Genomic DNA, 19,959 nt, shown 5'->3' with positions numbered 1-19,959 from the left:
GACAGGACAATACAATATAAACGTTCAAAGGTAAACACTGATAACATTAAAATCTAATATATAATTGCCTAGAATACTACTTCCGGCAATTTGTGCCAACTTCCGTGGCTTTGTCCGGAGATAATGTCCGGAGATAAGTGACGTCACCAGCGTCCTACACCCGCTCAGGGTGGACAAAGATATATGCCTTCGTGGTGCGCGGCACTTTTCTGATTGGTCGCTCGCGGCAGGCGGCAACCAATCAGAAATGTGCCGTACTGACAAGAATTGTCAAGAGCTGGTGAGTGCAGCCATTTTTTGTTCTTTCTTACTATTATTTATTAATTGTATTATTCTTACATTTGAATAAATAAAGTATATATGGATTCTAGACTCCCGATTCTTTAGAATCGGGCTGCCATCTAGTAGTTTATAACGGCTGGGGGGGGGGTGACAGTGGCCCTTTAAGCATCCCATCATTTTAAATGCACTCTGCATTTTTTGTGCACTTGCTGTGTTTTTATCACAGAAAAAATGTAACATGTTCATTCATTTTGCAGATTTGCTGCTGTATTGCATTGGGAAGCTCCAGAAAAAAATACACATGCAGATTTCCTGCGAAAGTAGTCCATATTTGCTCATGAAAATTCTGCACACTTAACTGAACGTGGGCACCTAGCCTACCGGTAAGGGTATGTGTCCACGTTCAGGAAACGCTGCGTTTTTGACGCAGCGCTGAGCCGCAGCGTCAAACGCAGCATCCAGATGTTACAGCATAGTGGAGGGGATTTAATGAAATCCCATCTCCACTGTGCATTAAAAAACGCATGCGTTTTTCCTGCAAAAACGCACATGCGTTGTTTTTTCAGAACGCAGCATGTTGCTACAATGAGCAAAACACACAGGAACACCGCAGGTGACCTGCCAGTGACCTCAGGTGCATTTTTGGTCAGGATTTTACCTGCATAAAATCCTGACCAAAGCCTGAAGCAAACCTGAACGTGGAAACATACCCTAATTGTTAGCTCATATTAAAGGGAACCTGTCTGCAGGATTGTGCTGAGTAACCTAGTGTCAGGCTGGCTGACTACATTGATCCCTTGGGTGAAATCTGTCTTGTGGTTGTTTAATCTTTATTTTCAATTTATAATATGCTCATGCTTGTGGGGGTCTTCATGTGCACTGCTTAGCTATTCATGCTGATGGCTTATGATGGGTCACTGATCCCTCAGTCACCTGCCCCTATTTTGCATACTCCATATTATGTATCAAATAAAAAATAATTTCAGCAGGTGGTGCCTGTGCTGGACATACATGCAATAATGATGCATTAAATTTCAGTTGCTGTTATAAATATATTCAGAAACGATTCTGTCAATGTCAGACCTGTGTAGTAGCATCTATTAGACTGCCAATAGATGCTACTGCTCAGGCGTGGCCAGCGCCATTGACACTTTTTTTCTGAATGTATTTATACCAGCAATTAAAATAATGAAATGAACATTATACATGGACCAATGTTGCAGCACAGGTGCCACCACCTACTGAAAATTGATTGTATTTCAATACATACAGATTATATTCAGTATGCAAAATAGGGGGCAGGTAACTGAGGGCTAAGCAGTGCACCACATGAAGACCCGCCCTAAAGCTTGAGCTTATTATAAACTGAAAATAGTCATGTAGTTTAATCTTTATCAACAAAGGTGTCATTTTAATTAGTTTAACAGTGCCAACCTGACATGTCTGTAGGTTACTCAGCACAATCCTGCTGACAGGTTCCCTTAAGCTTTTACTATAAGACTAACCTTGCTCCTCCATGGCATATAAACTTCTGTTCTAGATATGAAATTATGATGGAAAAAACATCTATTGTAGAAATGCAATATTGATTTGCGCTCCACCCTAATGGATGGACGCTGCTGGGGTTACACTGCAGCCACCCTTCCCGTCATGCCTGTAATGTCTTCCTGATACTGATGAGTTTGCAGATCATAATTGTGTCCTTTAAGTTCACTGGTCAATAAGAGAAAACTAACCCTTTGATGTTCACATGCCCAGTTTCAGCATTTATCTGACTGTCAAACTATAAGCTTTCAAAGTTCATTAAATGCCATTGATTTCTGTATTCAGGGTCTGCTAATGTCTTTATTTCCAGCTAATGAAGAAAGTGGGGGTCTCTCCAACCTGCAAGTTTATGGATGTTTTGGGGTTTGAGAAGGATTATCTGAAGTCTTTTTCCAATGAAGTCTATGCACTGCTGCTGCTCTTCCCACACACCCAACAGGTAGCACTTATACCTTATGGCATGCCTTTCATCTTCAGTAAGTAGGTGTAGAGGGGTTTTTTGTACAAGGTAGTTTTTATTGGCTGGCTTATTTTTTATTTTATTTTTTTTTAGTAAACATTACTGGAACAACCAAGGCTTGCCGCTAATCTGATACTTGCAGGCTCAAGAGGTGTTCATCTTTTAAACAGTTGTGTTTTTTTTAGTTTTGTTTTTTTTTAAATCATGTGTATGTACAGCTGTCAAACTAAGGTGGGAGTACTCCTTCAAAAAAGAATTTTATAAAGATGCAATTGTGTTCCAGTATGGCTATTGGGTCAGTGTAACAGACCATCGCATGCTTGCTGAACCTGTGGTACTTTGAAGTTGATTTGGTATGGGTCTTTTAACACTGCATGTCTCTGGACTAGATGGGAGCTTGAAGTTCATGTGATGGGACCAGCAGAAGCACAGAGCTATAAGATGCTCTTGTTAAAGGGGTTTCCCAAGAAAGATGATTATTGCAATCCCATGGAGGGAAGTCCTGGTACTTCAAAACTCACCTGAGCACAAGTTAAGCATGCAACTGACCAGATAGCAGAGCAGTGCAGCAGTGGGCATGGTCCACATGTCCATTCAGATGAAGTGCTGCAGTGCCCAGTTCTCGGGATCAGTCAATTCTACCCTTCCTTCATGGGATAGATTAACTTAATGAAAGGTGGTGGAAGTGATATTTTTCCAACACTTGAGTTCTACTGACTAGTAGTTCTGCTTAAAATGCTTTTCTGATCTCTATACAATTGTACTGCTTTATGTGCTATTAGTTCTGCAAATAAAGCTAAAATATGCTCATTAGAAAAAGGTGGCATGGTTACAACCATATACCATGTGTTCTCAAACCTTCAGAGGGAGAAGCAGGGTTAATAAAAATGCTCTAGTGCGCTTGCCAAGCGGCACACTTATTAAAGGGGTTATAGGTTTTTATTGACAGGACAAGCCCCTTGAGGTTATGTACACACAGTTCAGGATTTTTCACTAAACTGTAAAAATGCATACATTAAGCATCCTATTAGAATGCAATCTGCAACTTTTGTGCATATGTTGCATTTTTTCCATGGCAGAATCGCATTCCTGGAAAAATAACACAGCATGTTGATTCTTTGTGCAGAATCGTGGGATTCCGCACAAATGGGAATGCATTGATCCGCTTTCCACATGTGGCTATGCCCACCATGCGGGAAGTAAGCAGATCATGTGCGGTTGGTACCCAGGGTGGAGGAGAGGAGACCCTCCAGGCCCTGAGAACCATATAATTGTTAAAAAAAGTGATATTCTCACCTTCCGGCGTCCCTCGCAGCCTTCCTGCTCCTCACGATGCTTCCGTTCCCAGGGTTGCTTTGCAGATGACCGCTATGTCATCTGGGGTCATTGTCGTGAGGCATTGGTAACAGGAGCATTGCGAAGAGCAGGTTTGCTGTGAGGGATGCCAGAAGGTGAGAATATCACGATTTTTGACTTTATTTTTAACATTGGATCTTATTAAAATTGATGCTGCATAGGCAGCATGAATAGTAAAAAGTTGGTCACACTTGTCAAACACTATGTTGGACAAGTGTGACTAACCTGTCAATCAGTTTTCCAAGCGATTATACAGATCACTTGCAAAATGCTACTGTTTATCGGGAAAACACATGCCAATTCCACATGCGTCTTACCCATGGCACAGTTGCGGAATTGCCACAAATTTCCACAGCAATTATGGACGTGTGCACATAGCCTAATGGTTTCAAAATTCTGCACCATGAGAAAAAGGGTGTGTTGGGGTATGTGCAGACTACACAGAACTGGCATGGCAGTGTTCTGGACTCGGCATATGTTTGCTGCATCCAGAGCACTGTCTATTGAATACAGGTAAATCTGCATGTGCTCACTGAACCATGCAGATTCATCATGCCCAATACATTTTATGGGTTAAAATTCTCTTGTGGAGACTAGGGCTTCTGCAAAAGAAATTGACATGCTGTGGTCTGGAAAGACGTGTCGCATGGCCATTCTCCGCAGGCTTCTGTGGATGCATATTTGGCATGGGATTTATTGAAATCCCATCCACTATGCTGTAACGGTTAAACGCTGCATAATTGCACAGCGTCCAACCCACAGCGCTAGCTTGCAGTAGTGTAAATATAAACCAGAATTTTGTAAGACTGCATCAGCTTTTTCCAGCAAGAGCCAGATAAGTATAGTAAGTACCCTGTCTATTGAAGGATACATAAACTTGTCCATTATCTTGGTTATATAGCATGATGAATTCAGGAAGAACCAACATGATGAACATAAGGGCAAGGAAACTGATGACAGCATATATTTCATGAAGCAGACTATTGAAAACTCCTGTGGAATCGTTGGTCTCATTCATGCTGCAGCAAGTAATAGAGACAAACTGAGTTTTGGTGAGTGGCAATGATTAAAAGCTTTAGTTTAAACAAAGGCAGAACTACAAACCACCACATATAATCACTGTCCTGTCTGTAGTATAAACCAATGACTCCTTGATTCCAATTTTCTGTCGCCCATGACGGCACCATGGAGAGAGGGGATCCGCCCACCAAGGACAGGAAACCTACAGATAAAAAGGCGGTACCACTCTCCTGCATCAGTTGGTTTCCTGTCCTTGATGGGAGACCTACAGACTCCCCAGAAGATCGTCGTGGGATTCCGGGGCCAATCAGTCCGACTCAGGCAGCTGGGGTCCCTCTGCCTCGGCTGGTGTGGTGACCCGAGGCACCACCGCTGGGGCTAGTGGGCCTCTAGGGTGTGCGGGGGAGGTGACATGGAATTCACGGTCACCTCCCTAGGTAAGATGCAGCAGCGGCAACATCCAGGGGGGTCCCTCTGTGGTTGCGGGAGAAAGCAGCACGGCTCTCCCCTTCAAGCGTCAGTCTGCACACTGCATTGCCAGGGGCGTGCAGGGGCCGCGCATTAAGGCTGCAGGCAAACTGGGAGCTCCGGTGAAGCAGCGTCTCATGTGCGGCGCCATCTTGGGCCACCCGCGCATGCGCGAGAGGGAGGCGCTCCTGCGTGTGAAGGGAAGCCGGATGGATGCTTCTGCGCAGGAGACGCTTCTGCGCAGGCGCCAGGTGGGCGCTTCTGCGCAGGCACCAGAAACAGGAGAGGCGCTCCACAGGAGCCGCATCTATTGCGCAAGCATGCTTTTTAAATCAGACGGCGGGAATCTTGGCCGCATAAAGAGGTAACCCCAGTTACCAGGAGGTGTAAGACCGCAGCATAAGCAGCGGCACAAGCCTCAACACCAGAGCGCAGCAGCAGCACAGCGCAGCCACAGCATCAGCCAATTGATGGCAGCATACGTGTGGCCATAGCTACAATCAGAATGAGTGACATGGCATCACCCTTACCGGAGTCGCCACCATCGGCATCGCCGCAGCAGCAAAAACGGCGACAGCAAGGATACCACCAGTAAAGAACGCCAAAGGTCCCAGCATAGCAAGGAGTCCAGTACGGGGGGGGTGGGGGGGATGGGAAAGACTGACGTAGAGCATCCTCAACCGGTATTTATGGGTCCTTGAGGTGGTAAGTGATCTTCGTGAAAGTTAGACAGGAAGGGTATTATTTGTCTCTTTTTCTCTAGGGGAAGAAGAGCTTAGGGAAAACCAAGCATAGGATTTGTGCCCTGTGTAGAGAAGATCTTCCAATTACCTGGGAGAAGAGACTCTGTAGTATATGTATACAGCAAACAGTATCCGAGGGGCTTCCCGGGTTTGCAGCCAACCTCAAAACCCTGATTAAGAATCAGGTAGAAGACACCTTTAAGTCTCTTTAAGAGGGGGGAAAAAACGGAGGAAGACTAGACACAGGTCCCCGTCTCCAGTGTCTAATACAGACAATGACAATGTGGACTCAGATTCATCTGATTCCTCCTCATCATCGTCTTCTTCCTCTGGGGGTCACAGCTGTTTCCCCTTAGACACCGATGGCCTCATTAAAGCAGTGAGGAGTACTATGGGGCTAGTAGACTCACACCCCAAAAGGTCGGTTCAGGACATCATGTTCGGGGGTCTGGAGCAAAAGAAAGAGGGCTTTTCCACTCAATGAGACTATCTCCGCGCTAATCAAAAAGGAGTGGAAGAAACCCCTAAGAAAGGCGTTATTGACGCCAAAGAGGAAGTACCCCTTTGAAGACGAATCATGCTCCTTCTGGGAAAGCCCCCAAACTAGATGTAGCCATTGCTAAGGCATCTAAAAAATTCGCCCTCCCTTTTGATGACATGGGGATCTTGAAAGACCTATGGACAAAAAAGCAGATGCCTTTCTCAAAAGCGCCTGGGAAGCATCTGGAGGAGGTCTAAAGCCGGCAGTCGCCGCCGCATGCACGTCCCGTTCATTAATGATTTGGTTAGACCAACTGGAGGGCCAGCTAAAGGGGAAAGCATCCCGTGACTCCATACTCAGCACCTTGCCGGTACTAAGAGGGGCGGCCGCGTTTTTAGCAGATGCTTCTGCTGATTCTATTAGATTGGCTGCCAGGTCAGCGGTCTTCTCTAACTCGGCAAGGCGCGCCCTCTGGCTTAAATGCTGGCCAGGGGACTTACAGACAAAGTCTAAATTATGTACCATTCCTTGTGAAGGGGAGTTTCTGTTTGGTCCCACCCTGGATGACATCCTGGAGAAAGCAGGAGATAAAAAGAAGTCTTTTCCTTCCCTGGGCTTCCCCGCTTATAAACAGCCCTTTCAGAGTAAGAGGTTTTTCCGTAAAAAGCAAGGGAGAAACCAGGGAAAATGGGAGGATAAGAAAAACAGAAATAAAGGATACCTGTTTAATAAAAACCCCAGCGACAACAAGAAACCCTCTCAATGAAGGTTGGCCCCAGGTGGGGGGGGAGATTGTCACTCTTTCTCCCGGCCTGGGAAAAGATTACTTGCAGCCAATGGATCCTGGGCGTAATAAAATCAGGTCTGAAACATTTCTGAGAACTCCTCGTCCCTTCTTTTCAATAACCTCTCCAAGGTCTTCAGTGGAAGAACAATGGGCATTAGAAAACGAGGTCATAGGACTAGTGGACAAGGGAGTTCTTCTAGAAGTCCCCCCGCAAGAAAGGGCAAGGTTGTTATTCCCCTCTATTCCAGAGAAAAAAAAACAGATGGGTCTTACAGGACTATCATAAACCTAAAGAGCCTAAACAAATACCTAGAGATTCAACCATTCAAAATGGAGACTATAAAGTCCTCTATAAAAATGCTATTTCCTCGGTGTTTTATGGTAGTCCTGGACCTGAAGGATGCCTACTATCACGTCCCTATCCACATAGATCACCAGAGGTTCCTCAGGATAGCGGTTCACATCAAGGGGACATTACGCCATTTTCAATTTTCAGCCCTACCTTTCGGACTGGCAATAGCCCCGAGAATATTCACAAAAATAATTTCGGAGGTAATGGCTCATCTCAGAGAGCAAGACACCTTGATTGTACCATACCTGGCCGATTTTTTTTTTTTTTTTTTTTTTTTCTTGGTGATAGGCTCCTCCCCCCCCAACACTGCAGCAATCAGCTGGAATCAGTGACAAGGTCTCTAGAGGATCTGGGCTGGCTGATAAACTTAAAGTCCAGATTGGTACCTTCCCAGGTCCAGGAATACCTGGGTCTCACACTGGACTCTATATAAAGGAAGAATGCCGTCTTCCAGGGGAAAAAAATACAAAGGATGATAGGACTAGTGGCCAAAATACAAGCTCTCCCTTCTATAACCCTACGTCAGGCTATGTCCCTCTTGGGGGTCCATGACTTCTTGCATACCGGCGGTCCAATGGGCACAGCTCCATTCGAGACACCTTCAATGGCAGATTTTATCAGAAGAGATCTCTCTGGGAGGGAGTTTAGAAAGTCGGTTGAGATTATCTCCGAACACAACTCAGTCACTAACCTGGTGGGCATCGCAAAGGAATCTTTCCCAGGGAGTCCCGTGGGTAATCCAATCTCAAAGATACTGACGACAGATGCAAGCTGGGGGGCTCATTTGGGCGACCTAGTGGCTCAAGGTACCTGGCCAACATCCCTGCGGGAGGAATCCTCCAATATGAAAGAGCTCCTAGCGGTCAGGTTCTCCCTCCAGGAATTCTTGGGGGGGCCCTTCGCTCCCACCACATCAGTCATGTCAGACAACAGGGTGGTAGTAGCATACCTGAATCACCAGGGGGGACTCGTTCCAAAAATCTGATGGAAGTAACCAAAAATCTTTCAGATAGCCGAGAACAATCTTTTATCCCTGACAAGTCTGCACATAAGGGGGGTGCACAACTACAAAGCGGACTTTCTAAGCCGCTCCAGTTTAAAGCAAGGGGAGTGGGAACTAAATCAGACGGTATTTGCCCAGATTACAGAAAAATGGGGGGGGTTCCCAACAAATCTTTGCCAACAAACAAAAGTAACCTCCTTTTGCTCCATAACTCCTCGGGGGAACCCAGTGGCGCTCGATGCGTTTCTGATTCCATGGCGGCATCATCTGGCCTACGCTTTTCCCCCTTTTGCCCTGATTCCAGCAGTGCTGAGGAAGATTCGGGAGGACGGGGCTCGTAATCTTAATAGCCCCGTTCTGGCCGAAGAGACCTTGGTTCTCTTGGATGAGGAGAATGTCGATATCCGACCCGTGGGTACTCCCGGACCTCCCAGGCTTACTCTCCCAAGGCCCGGTCAACCATCCACAAGTTACGAACTTGCACTTGACAGCCTGGCATTTGAGAGGAAGCTACTAGAGGATAGAGGATTTTCACCAGGGTTAGTATCCACTCTTTTACAAAGTAGGAAACCGGTTACAACAAAACAATACGGGAAGATATGGAAGAAATTCTCATCGGGCTCCAAAATAGGGGAAAAGGTTCCCCTTAAAACTATATTAGAATTTTTACAAAATGGGTTGGAAATCGGTTTAGCCACGAGTACCCTGAAAGTCCATGTGGCAGCATTGGGAGCTCTGTTTAATTACGATTTGGCAGGGAATCGGTGGGTTTCAAGGTTCATGAGGGCAGCAAGTAGATCGAGGCCAATTCCAATTAAAACCACCCCTCAATGGGATTTAAATTTGGTCCTTAACCCCTTCACCCCCAAGGGTGGTTTGCACGTTAATGACCGGGCCAATTTTTACAATTCTGACCACTGTCCCTTTATGAGGCTATAACTCTGGAACGCTTTGACGGATCTTGGCGATTCTGACATTGTTTTCTCGTGACATATTGTACTTCATGTTAGTGGTAAAATTTATTCGATATAACTTGCGTTTATTTGTGAAAAAAATGGAAATTTGGCGAAAATTTTGAAAATTTTGCAATTTTCCAACTTTGAATTTTTATGCCCTTAAATCACAGACATATGTCACGCAAAATACTTAATAAGTAACATTTCCCACATGTCTACTTTACATCAGTACAATTTTGGAACCAAAATTTTTTTTTGTGACGGAGTTATAAGGGTTAAAAGTTGACCAGCAATTTCTCATTTTTACAACACCATTTTTTTTTAGGGACCACATCTCATTTGAAGTCATTTTGAGGGGTCTATATGATAGAAAATACCCAAGTGTGACACCATTCTAAAAACTGCACCCCTCAAGGTGCTCAAAACCACATTCAAGAAGTTTATTAACCCTTCAGGTGTTTCACAGGAATTTTTGGAATGTTTAAATAAAAATGAACATTTAACTTTTTTTCACACAAAATTTATTTCAGCTCCAATTTGTTTTATTTTACCAAGGGTAACAGGAGAAAATGGACCCCCAAAGTTGTTGTACAATTTGTCCTGAGTACGCTGATACCCCATATGTGGGGGTAAACCATTGTTTGGGCGCATGGCAGAGCTTGGAAGGGAAGGAGCGCCATTTGACTTTTCAATGCAAAATTGACTGGAATTGAGATGGGACGCCATGTTGCGTTTGGAGAGCCCCTGATGTGCCTAAACATTGAAACTCCCTACAAGTGACACCATTTTGGAAAGTAGACCCCCTAAGGAACTTATCTAGATGTGTGGTGAGCACTTTGACCCACCAAGTGCTTCACAGAAGTTTATAATGCAGAGCCGTAAAAATAAAAAATCATATTTTTTCACAAAAATGATCTTTTCGCCCCCAATTTTTTATTTTCCCAAGGGTAAGAGAAGAAATTGGACCCCAAAAAATGTTGTGCAATTTGTCCTGAGTACGATGATACCCCATATGTGGGTGTAAACCATTGTTTGGGCGCATGGCAGAGCTTGGAAGGGAAGGAGCGCCATTTGACTTTTCAATGCAAAATTGACTGGAATTGAGATGGGACGCCATGTTGCGTTTGGAGAGCCCCTGATGTGCCTAAACATTGAAACTCCCTACAAGTGACACCATTTTGGAAAGTAGACCCCCTAAGGAACTTATCTAGATGTGTGGTGAGCACTTTGACCCACCAAGTGCTTCACAGAAGTTTATAATGCAGAGCCGTAAAAATAAAAAATCATATTTTTTCACAAAAATGATCTTTTCGCCCCCAATTTTTTATTTTCCCAAGGGTAAGAGAAGAAATTGGACCCCAAAAAATGTTGGCCAATTTGTCCTGAGTACGATGATACCCCATATGTGGGTGTAAACCATTGTTTGGGCGCATGGCAGAGCTTGGAAGGGAAGGAGCGCCATTTGACTTTTCAATGCAAAATTGACTGGAATTGAGATGGGACGCCATGTTGCGTTTGGAGAGCCCCTGATGTGCCTAAACATTGAAACTCCCTACAAGTGACACCATTTTGGAAAGTAGACCCCCTGAGGAACTTATCTAGATGTGTGGTGAGCACTTTGACCCACCAAGTGCTTCACAGAAGTTTATAATGCAGAGCCGTAAAAATAAAAAATCATATTTTTTCACAAAAATGATCTTTTCGCCCCCAATTTTTTATTTTCCCAAGGGTAAGAGAAGAAATTGGACCCCAAAAAATGTTGGCCAATTTGTCCTGAGTACGATGATACCCCATATGTGGGTGTAAACCATTGTTTGGGCGCATGGCAGAGCTTGGAAGGGAAGGAGCGCCATTTGACTTTTCAATGCAAAATTGACTGGAATTGAGATGGGACGCCATGTTGCGTTTGGAGAGCCCCTGATGTGCCTAAACATTGAAACTCCCTACAAGTGACACCATTTTGGAAAGTAGACCCCCTAAGGAACTTATCTAGATGTGTGGTGAGCACTTTGACCCACCAAGTGCTTCACAGAAGTTTATAATGCAGAGCCGTAAAAATAAAAAATCATATTTTTTCACAAAAATGATCTTTTCGCCCCCAATTTTTTATTTTCCCAAGGGTAAGAGAAGAAATTGGACCCCAAAAAATGTTGGCCAATTTGTCCTGAGTACGATGATACCCCATATGTGGGTGTAAACCATTGTTTGGGCGCATGGCAGAGCTTGGAAGGGAAGGAGCGCCATTTGACTTTTCAATGCAAAATTGACTGGAATTGAGATGGGACGCCATGTTGCGTTTGGAGAGCCCCTGATGTGCCTAAACATTGAAACTCCCTACAAGTGACACCATTTTGGAAAGTAGACCCCCTAAGGATCTTATCTAGATGTGTTTTGAGAGCTTTGAACCCCCAAGTGTTTCACTACAGATTATAACGCAGAGCCGTGAAAATAATTTTTATTTTTTTTCTCAAAAATGATTTTTTAGCACCCAGCTTTGTATTTTTACAAGGGTAACAGAAAAAATTGGACCCCAAAATTTGTTTTCCAATTTGTCCTGAGTACGCTGATACCCCATATGTGGGGGGGAACCACTGTTTGGGCGCATGACAGAGCTCGGAAGGGAAGGAGCGCCATTTGGAATGCAGACTTAAATGGATTGGTCAGCAGCCGTCACGTTGCATTTGCAGAGCCCCTGATGTACCCAAACAGTACAAACCCCCCACAAGTGACCCCATATTGGAAACTAGACCTCCCAAGGAACTTATCTAGATGTGTTTTGAGAACTTTGAACCCCCAAGTGTTTCACTAAAGTTTATAGCGCAAAGCCGTGAAAATAAAAATTCTTTTTTTTTTTCACAAAAATGATTTTTTAGCCCCCAGTTTTGTATTTTTACAAGGGTAACAGGATAAATTAGACCCCAAAAGTTGTTGTCCAATTTGTCCTGAGTACGCTGATACCCCATATGTGGGGGGGAACCACTGTTTGGGTGCATGACAGAGCTCGGAAGGGAAGGAGCGCCATTTGGAATGCAGCCTTAAATGGATTGGTCTGCAGGCGTCACGTTGCATTTGCAGAGCCCCTGATGTACCCAAACAGTACAAACCCCCCACAAGTGACCCCATATTGGAAACTAGACCTCCCAAGGAACTTATCTAGATGTGTTGTGAGAACTTTGAACCCCCAAGTGTTTCACTACAGTTTATAACGCAGAGCCGTGAAAATAAAACATCTTTTTTTTCCCACAAAAATGATTTTTAGCCCCCCAAATTTTTATTTTCCTAAGGATAACAAGAGAACTTGGACCCCAGAAGTTGTTGTTCAATTTGTCCCGAGTACGCTGATAACACATATGTTGGGGTAAACCCCTTTTTGGGCGCACGGGAGAGCTCGGAAGGGAAGGAGCACTGTTTTACTTTTTCAACGCAGAATTGGCTGGAATTGAGATTGGACGCCATGTCGCGCTTGGAGAGCCCCTGATGTGCCTGGACAGTGGAAACTCCCCAATTCTACCTGAAACCCTAACCCAAACACACCCCTAACCCTAATCCCAACGGTAACCCTAACCACACCCCTAGCCCTGACACACCCATAATTCTAATCCCAACCCTAATCCAAACGTAAATGTAATCCAAACCCTAACCCTAACTTTACCTCCAACCCTAGCCCTAACCCTAACCCTAAACGTGACTGAAATACGTGTCACTAAAATACGTGTCACTAAAATACGTGTCACTGAAATACGTGGCACTGAAATACGTGGCACTGAAATACGTGGCACTGAAATACGTGGCACTGAAATACGTGATACGTGGCACTTAAATACGTGGCACTGAAACACGTGGCACTGAAATACGTGATACGTGGCACTGAAATACGTGGCACTGAAATACGTGGCACTGAAATACGTGGCACTTAAATACGTGGCACTGAAATATGTGATACGTGGCACTTAAATACGTGGCACTGAAACACGTGGCACTGAAACACGTGACACTGAAACACGTGGCACTGAAATACGTGGCACTGAAATACGTGGCCCTGAAATACGTGGCACTGAAATACGTGGCACTGAAATATGTGGCACTGAAATATGTGGCACTGAAATACGTGGCACTGAAACACGTGGCACTGAAATACGTGATACGTGGCACTGAAACACGTGGCACTGAAACACGTGACACTGAAACACGTGGCACTGAAATACGTGGCCCTGAAATACGTGGCCCTGAAATACGTGGCCCTGAAATACGTGGCACTGAAATATGTGGCACTGAAATATGTGGCACTGAAATACGTGGCACTGAAACACGTGGCACTGAAATACGTGATACGTGGCACTGAAATATGTGGCACTGAAATACGTGGCACTTAAATACGTGGCACTGAAATATGTGATACGTGGCACTGAAATACGTGGCACTGAAATACGTGGCACTGAAATACGTGGCACTGAAATACGTGGCACTTAAATACGTGGCACTGAAATATGTGATACGTGGCACTGAAACACGTGGCACTGAAACACGTGGCACTGAAACACGTGGCACTGAAATACGTGGCACTGAAATACGTGGCACTGAAATACGTGGCACTGAAATACGTGGCACTGAAATACGTGGCACTGAAATACGTGGTACTAAAATATGTGGCACTGAAATACGTGATACGTGGCACTGAAATACGTGGCACTGAAACACGTGGCACTGAAATACGTGATACGTGGCACTGAAATACGTGGCACTGAAATACGTGGCACTGAAATACGTGGCACTGAAATACGTGGCACTATGACTGTCAGAAAATGTTCATTAAACGGTTAGGGGTGAGGTTAGGGGTAGAGTTAGGGTTAGGGTTTGGATCCCTTTATCACCTTGATGGTGGTGGGTGGCTTTTCAGTGTGTTTTCTGTTTTTTTTCGATAAAAATGCATGCGTTTTTAACGCAAACAAACGCATGTGCTTAAAAACGCAAGAAAATACTGCAGGTTGTATTTCTGAAAATGAACGCATGCAGAAAAAAACCGCATGCGTTTGAAAACGCGACCAAACGCGTACAAAAAAACCGCATGCGTTTTCAATGTCAAATATAGGGAAAAAACGCATGCGTTTTTTTGTGCAAAAAACGCTGCAGACAAAAACGCAAGTGTGAAACCAGCGACGCTTTTTATAGCAAAAAAGTTTTTGCGTCTCCACATTTTGAGACCTATAATTTTTCCACATTTTGCTCCACAGAGTCATGTGAGGTCTTGTTTTTTGCGGGACGAGTTGACGTTTTTATTGGTAACATTTTCGGACACGTGACCATTTTTGATCGCTTTTTATTCCGATTTTTGTGAGGCAGAATGACCAAAAACCTGCTATTCATGAATTTCTTTTGGGAGAGGCGTTTATACCGTTCCGCGTTTGGTAAAATTGATAAAGCAGTTTTATTCGTCGGGTCAGTACGATTACAGCGATATCTCATTTATATCATTTTTTTATGTTTTGGCGCTTTTATACGATAAAAACTAAAATATAGAAAAAATAATTATTTTGGTATCGCTTTATTCTCAGGACTATAACTTTTTTATTTTTTTGCTGATGATGCTGTATGGCGGCTTTTTTTTTGCGGGACAAGATGACGTTTTCAGCGGTACCATGGTTATTTATATGCGTCTTTTTGATCGTGTGTTATTCCACTTTTTGTTCGGCGGTATGGTAATAAAGCGTTGTTTTTTGCCTCGTTTTTTTTTTTTTTTTTTCTTACGGTGTTTACTGAAGGGGTTAACTAGTGGGGCAGTTTTATAGGTTGGGTCGTTACGGACGCGGCGATACTAAATATGTGTACTTTTATTGTTTTGTTTTTTTTATTTAGATAAAGAAATGTATTTATGGGAATAATATATTTTTTTTATTATTATTTATTTAGGAATTTTTTTTTTTTTTTTTTTTACACATGTGGAAAAATTTTTTTTTTACTTTGTCCCAGGGGGGGACATCACAGATCATTGATCTGGCAGTGTGCACAGCACTCTGCCAGATCGACGATCTGCTGTGCAGGGCTGCAGGCTTTCCAAGTGTCTGCTCTGAGCAGACACTCGGTAAGCCACCTCCCTCCCTGCAGGACCCGGATGCCGCGGCCATCTTGGATCCGGGACCTGCGGCGAGGAGGGAGGTAGGAGACCCTCAGAGCAACGCGATCACATCGCGTTGCTCCGGGGGTCTCAGGGAAGCCCGCAGGGAGCCCCCTCCCTGCGCGATGCTTCCCTATACCGCCGGTACACTGCGATCATGTTTGATCGCGGTGTGCCGGGGGTTAATGTGCCGGGGGCGGTCCGTGACCGCTCCTGGCACATAGTGCCGGATGTCAGCTGCGATATGCAGCTGACACTCGGCCGCGCTCCCCCCGTGAGCGCCGCTGATCGATGATGACGTACTATCCCGTCGGCGGTCATACGGGCCCACCCCACCTCGACGGGATAGTACGTCAAATGTCGGGAAGGGGTTAAAGCCCTGACCAGGCCTCCCTTCGAACCCTTGGAGAGTGTCCCGTTAACTCCTATCCCTCAAAACGTCCCTGCTGGTTGCCCTCACATCCGCTCGTAGAATTAGCGACATACAGGCATTATCTGCTAACCCTCCATACACTCAGGTTTTAGAAGATAGACCCTGCATACCTTCCGAAAGAGGCTTCCCAGTTCCATAGAACTCAAGAGATCTCTCTTCCCTCCTTCTGTCCTAACCCTAAAAATAAGGAGGAGGAAGCTTTACATACGCTAGACGTAAGGAGATGTCTCATGCAATACCTAGAAGCCACTAGAGAGTAGGGAGGATGCCTCTTTTTGTGTGCTTTCAGGGTCCCCGGAAGGGGAAAAAAGCTTCCAAAGCCACTCTGGCAAGATGGATCACGGACGCTATCAGCTTGTCATATTCGTCAAGTGGAATGTCCGTTCCAGGGAAAGTCAAGGCTCACTCAACGGCAGTTGAGTGGAAAAAAAAAAAAATAAAATAAATTAGGAGGCGGCACATAATGAATATCAAAGGACTGAAAGCAAGCACCTTAATAGAAAGTGAAGCTTGCTGTCTCCCTTTCAAAAGTGATGAGGGCAGCTTGGCCACCTAGTCTTCCAGCAACGACCATCAGGGTTGCCTCTTGTGCAGTTTGAATGTCCTACCAGAAGTTTGGAAGAATACTAATATATATACCCTCCACACAATAACCCCAGTCCTAATGTACCGTACGTACCGTACATGTACTCTTTTTCTGTAAGGAATTAATGGTTGCCCAACCTGCATCCTTGTGCCACGCACATCTGCTGGTAACTGGATCATGTACATTTTGGCTGTAGTGTGGTGGTGAACTTGAGTTTGTATTACATTTTGTGTAAATGTTATGGACACCTTGATGCAGTACTCGTGGTGTGTGGTTTTTTTGTTTTGTTTTGACTAGCATTCATATGGCCTATAACCAGAATTAGTCTTTGTTTACTGTAGATCCGGATTCTGCTTTGAAGTGCTTCCTAGACAAAACTGCTGATTCTTCACCTGATGACCGGGCCAAACTACTTGAGAAAACTGAGGTATGAGTGGGCCTGAGTCATGGTTTTGAAATTTGATCTGAAGATGCGGATCTTGATACATTCTTATTACATAGCCTATAGCCAAGGGCATGAAGTGTTTTTTTTTTTTTGTTTTTTTTGTTTTTTGTTGTTTTTTTTTGGCACAGCATTCATACTATTCACAACTTTCATCTGCTGAATGCCACTGAAGTTTAGTTTCCTATAGAAATGGAATCTAACCTACAAAACCTCCAAGATTAATTTGTGTTAAAATTTCCATGCATCGGTAGTTGAGGCTGAACCTACTGCATCACCTAAATAGGAGCTGATCTACAGCAGCCACCAAATGGTGTACAGAGTATTGGTGGTCTACTCTGTACACTTTACACCCAGCCGCTAATGGTCTGTGGTTGTGGGATCACCACAATCTCATTAATGATCCTTCCTTTTGCTTGGCTGTCATAGTAGTATACCCCTCTAAATCGCATGACACTTGAGGCTAAAGCAGTAGATGATACAAAGGCTGCATAACTTGAGGTCTTAAAGGGAACCTGTCACCAGTTTTGTCAAATGGCAGCTAAAAATATCTCCTTATTCAGCATCGGCTATGCATTCCCTAAATCCTCATATAACACCGACTACTCTTGTCTACTCCCAAAAAACTTTTTTAATTTCTCCTGCGCTGTATGGCAATCTCAGTCCGGTGTGATGGGTGTGGTTTCGGGCCTCTGCATCCCTCCTGGCTTCTCATCAGCCTCCTGACATGGATAACTATCCATATCGCCATGCGACATAATGCGTTTTGCACCTGCACAGTATGCATTGCCCAACTGCAGCAAAGCCAAATAACTAGTGTGCATGAGCTGGCAAACATGGTTCTGGTACATGAGCCAGAAGTACATATGCCAACGCATGACACTTCATTTTTTTTGGTTTTGCCCGCAGCTGGGTAAAGCATACTGCGCAGGTGCAAAACGCAATATTTCTGAGCAGGCGCAAGATGTCACACGGCGATGTGGATGACATGAGGCATCGTCCATGAAGTGGGAGGGAGGCCTGAAACCATGTCTATCGGACCAGACTGACTTGACATATAGTGCGGGAGAAATTAAAGGTTTTTCAGGAGTATACAAGGGTAGTCAGATGCTTATATAAGGATTTGGGGAATGCAGTGCAGATGCTGAATAAGGTGCTAATTCACAAAACTGACAGGTTCCCTTCAAAAGTGAATTTTATGGGGGGAAAACTACATGCAGATATCATGAGAATCTGCATTTCCTCAGACCAATATAATTTTCTAAGGGTCTGTTTGTTGCTGAAATCCCACGTTGCTGATTGGTCGTGCCTGGCCTCGACCAATCAGTGTTCATAAGCTACATACATATACTAGAACGAGAATAACATGGACAGTGTGGGAGAGAATAAACATTTCCCTTTTTTTTTTTTTTTTTTTTTTTTTTTAATCATATGGTAAAATAAATGGTCTTTGAAAACTGTCATCCTGTAGAAAACTAGCTGTCATACAGCGATAGATGACTAATGACGTTTTGACTCTTAAAATAGAAAGGAGAAAAACAAATGGCAGTGTCCAATGGGTTAAAACATAAATGTAAGCACCAATGTTTATATGAATACTAGATGGTGGCCCGATTCTAACATCGGGTATCTACTATATAATCGTCTAATTCTGTCTGTAACGGAAATCCTGCGTCGCTGATTGGTCTTGCCAGCTGCCCGTGACAAATCAGCAACAGGCGCAGTCCAGCCGCGAATTGGCACAGGATTTGAACAACTCTTTGCTGATAATGTATATATTTTACTTAGAAAATCCTGTGTATTCATTGCATTCTTAAATCTTCATAAACTAAATGCATGTTGTAGAATACCCGATGCATTAGAGTCTGGCCACCATCTAGTATTCAAATAAAGTTGATATAAAAAAAAAAAAAAAATCCCTAACTACATGTTAAATTTGTGTAAAGACAGAGCAGGGACCAATCCCACCCCTGAAACAAGTAACTGACTACTTTTTTTTTTTTTTTTTTTTTTTTCAGGGAGGGGGCAGAGGCTGTAACAGTGACCACAGCCCCTGCTATGATGCTGCTTTTGAGTATCCCATGATACACTGGGGCTGTAAAAGCAGACACAAACTAAAATAAAGTAATTGGGAATTTTTGAAGCAAGTATATTAAATGACTCTGGAGTATGGCATCAAATACATAAGGACTCAAATAAAATACTTTAGCCTTCAGACCACCCCCTTAAGAGTTGCCGCCTATCCTATTACTAAATGCAGTTTTGATTCTCCCTCCTAATACTGTACATATTTATTCTGACAAATTCACTCAATGTTTTGCAGGCCCTGTGCTCTGCACATAATGCCATTGCAGCTGAAGGACACTGCCGGGTAAGTGTTCAGAGACCTCAAATGGGTATAATGGACTTGAAGGGAATTTATCACCATATTGGACAGACTGAAAACTATTAATATGGGCATAGAAGCTTGACTACTGAGGAGAGCAAGTTCTGTCATATCAGATGCCTTGTTGAGTTCATAATTTATCATTTTGACCTCCAGGTTATGGGGGAGGACGTGGTCCGGAAGGTAACTTGTCTCCAGAGCAGGGCTATGGAGTCTGTATAAAATGGTCTGATTTGGACTCATAAAATGGGTACATTAGTACAATACAGGATGTGCTGCATTTTTTTATGTACATGCTCAGTAGTTACCAGTGCTGTGGAGTTGGAGGTTTGGCTTACCAACTCCACAGCCCTACTAAGATGATTTTTATTTAAAAGGAAGTTGCCAGTGTGATGTCTGATCTCACTGCAGAGTTGTGATTACACCTGACACATCTGCAGGTTCCTCTCGGCTCCAGCTCGCAGGCTGTAATATTATCATACAGCAGAGCTGAGAAGCAAGTGGTTTGCAAGAAGACACATTTCATTTCTCCTGCTTATCTGGTAAC

General features: G+C 44.0%; 1 protein-coding gene across 1 annotated transcript in view; it reads left to right on the top strand.

Moving 5' to 3' along the window:
- The first annotated feature begins 448 nt into the window (after window positions 1-448).
- Window positions 449-19,959, top strand: part of UCHL1 (ubiquitin C-terminal hydrolase L1) — a 28,493-nt gene continuing 8,982 nt past the window's right edge. The window contains exons 1-4 of the mRNA XM_077279848.1: window positions 449-2,266; window positions 4,545-4,695; window positions 16,926-17,011; window positions 19,350-19,397. Of these exons, the coding sequence (XP_077135963.1) occupies window positions 2,141-2,266; window positions 4,545-4,695; window positions 16,926-17,011; window positions 19,350-19,397 (411 nt within the window). The 5' untranslated portion in view covers window positions 449-2,140. The remainder of the gene's footprint in view (window positions 2,267-4,544; window positions 4,696-16,925; window positions 17,012-19,349; window positions 19,398-19,959) is intronic.

This window comes from Ranitomeya variabilis, chromosome 1, assembly GCF_051348905.1.
Source record: "Ranitomeya variabilis isolate aRanVar5 chromosome 1, aRanVar5.hap1, whole genome shotgun sequence".
NCBI classification, from domain to species: domain Eukaryota; kingdom Metazoa; phylum Chordata; class Amphibia; order Anura; family Dendrobatidae; genus Ranitomeya; species Ranitomeya variabilis.
Note: the sequence above shows the minus strand (reverse complement) of the source record. Positions and strands in the feature narration are given on the sequence as shown.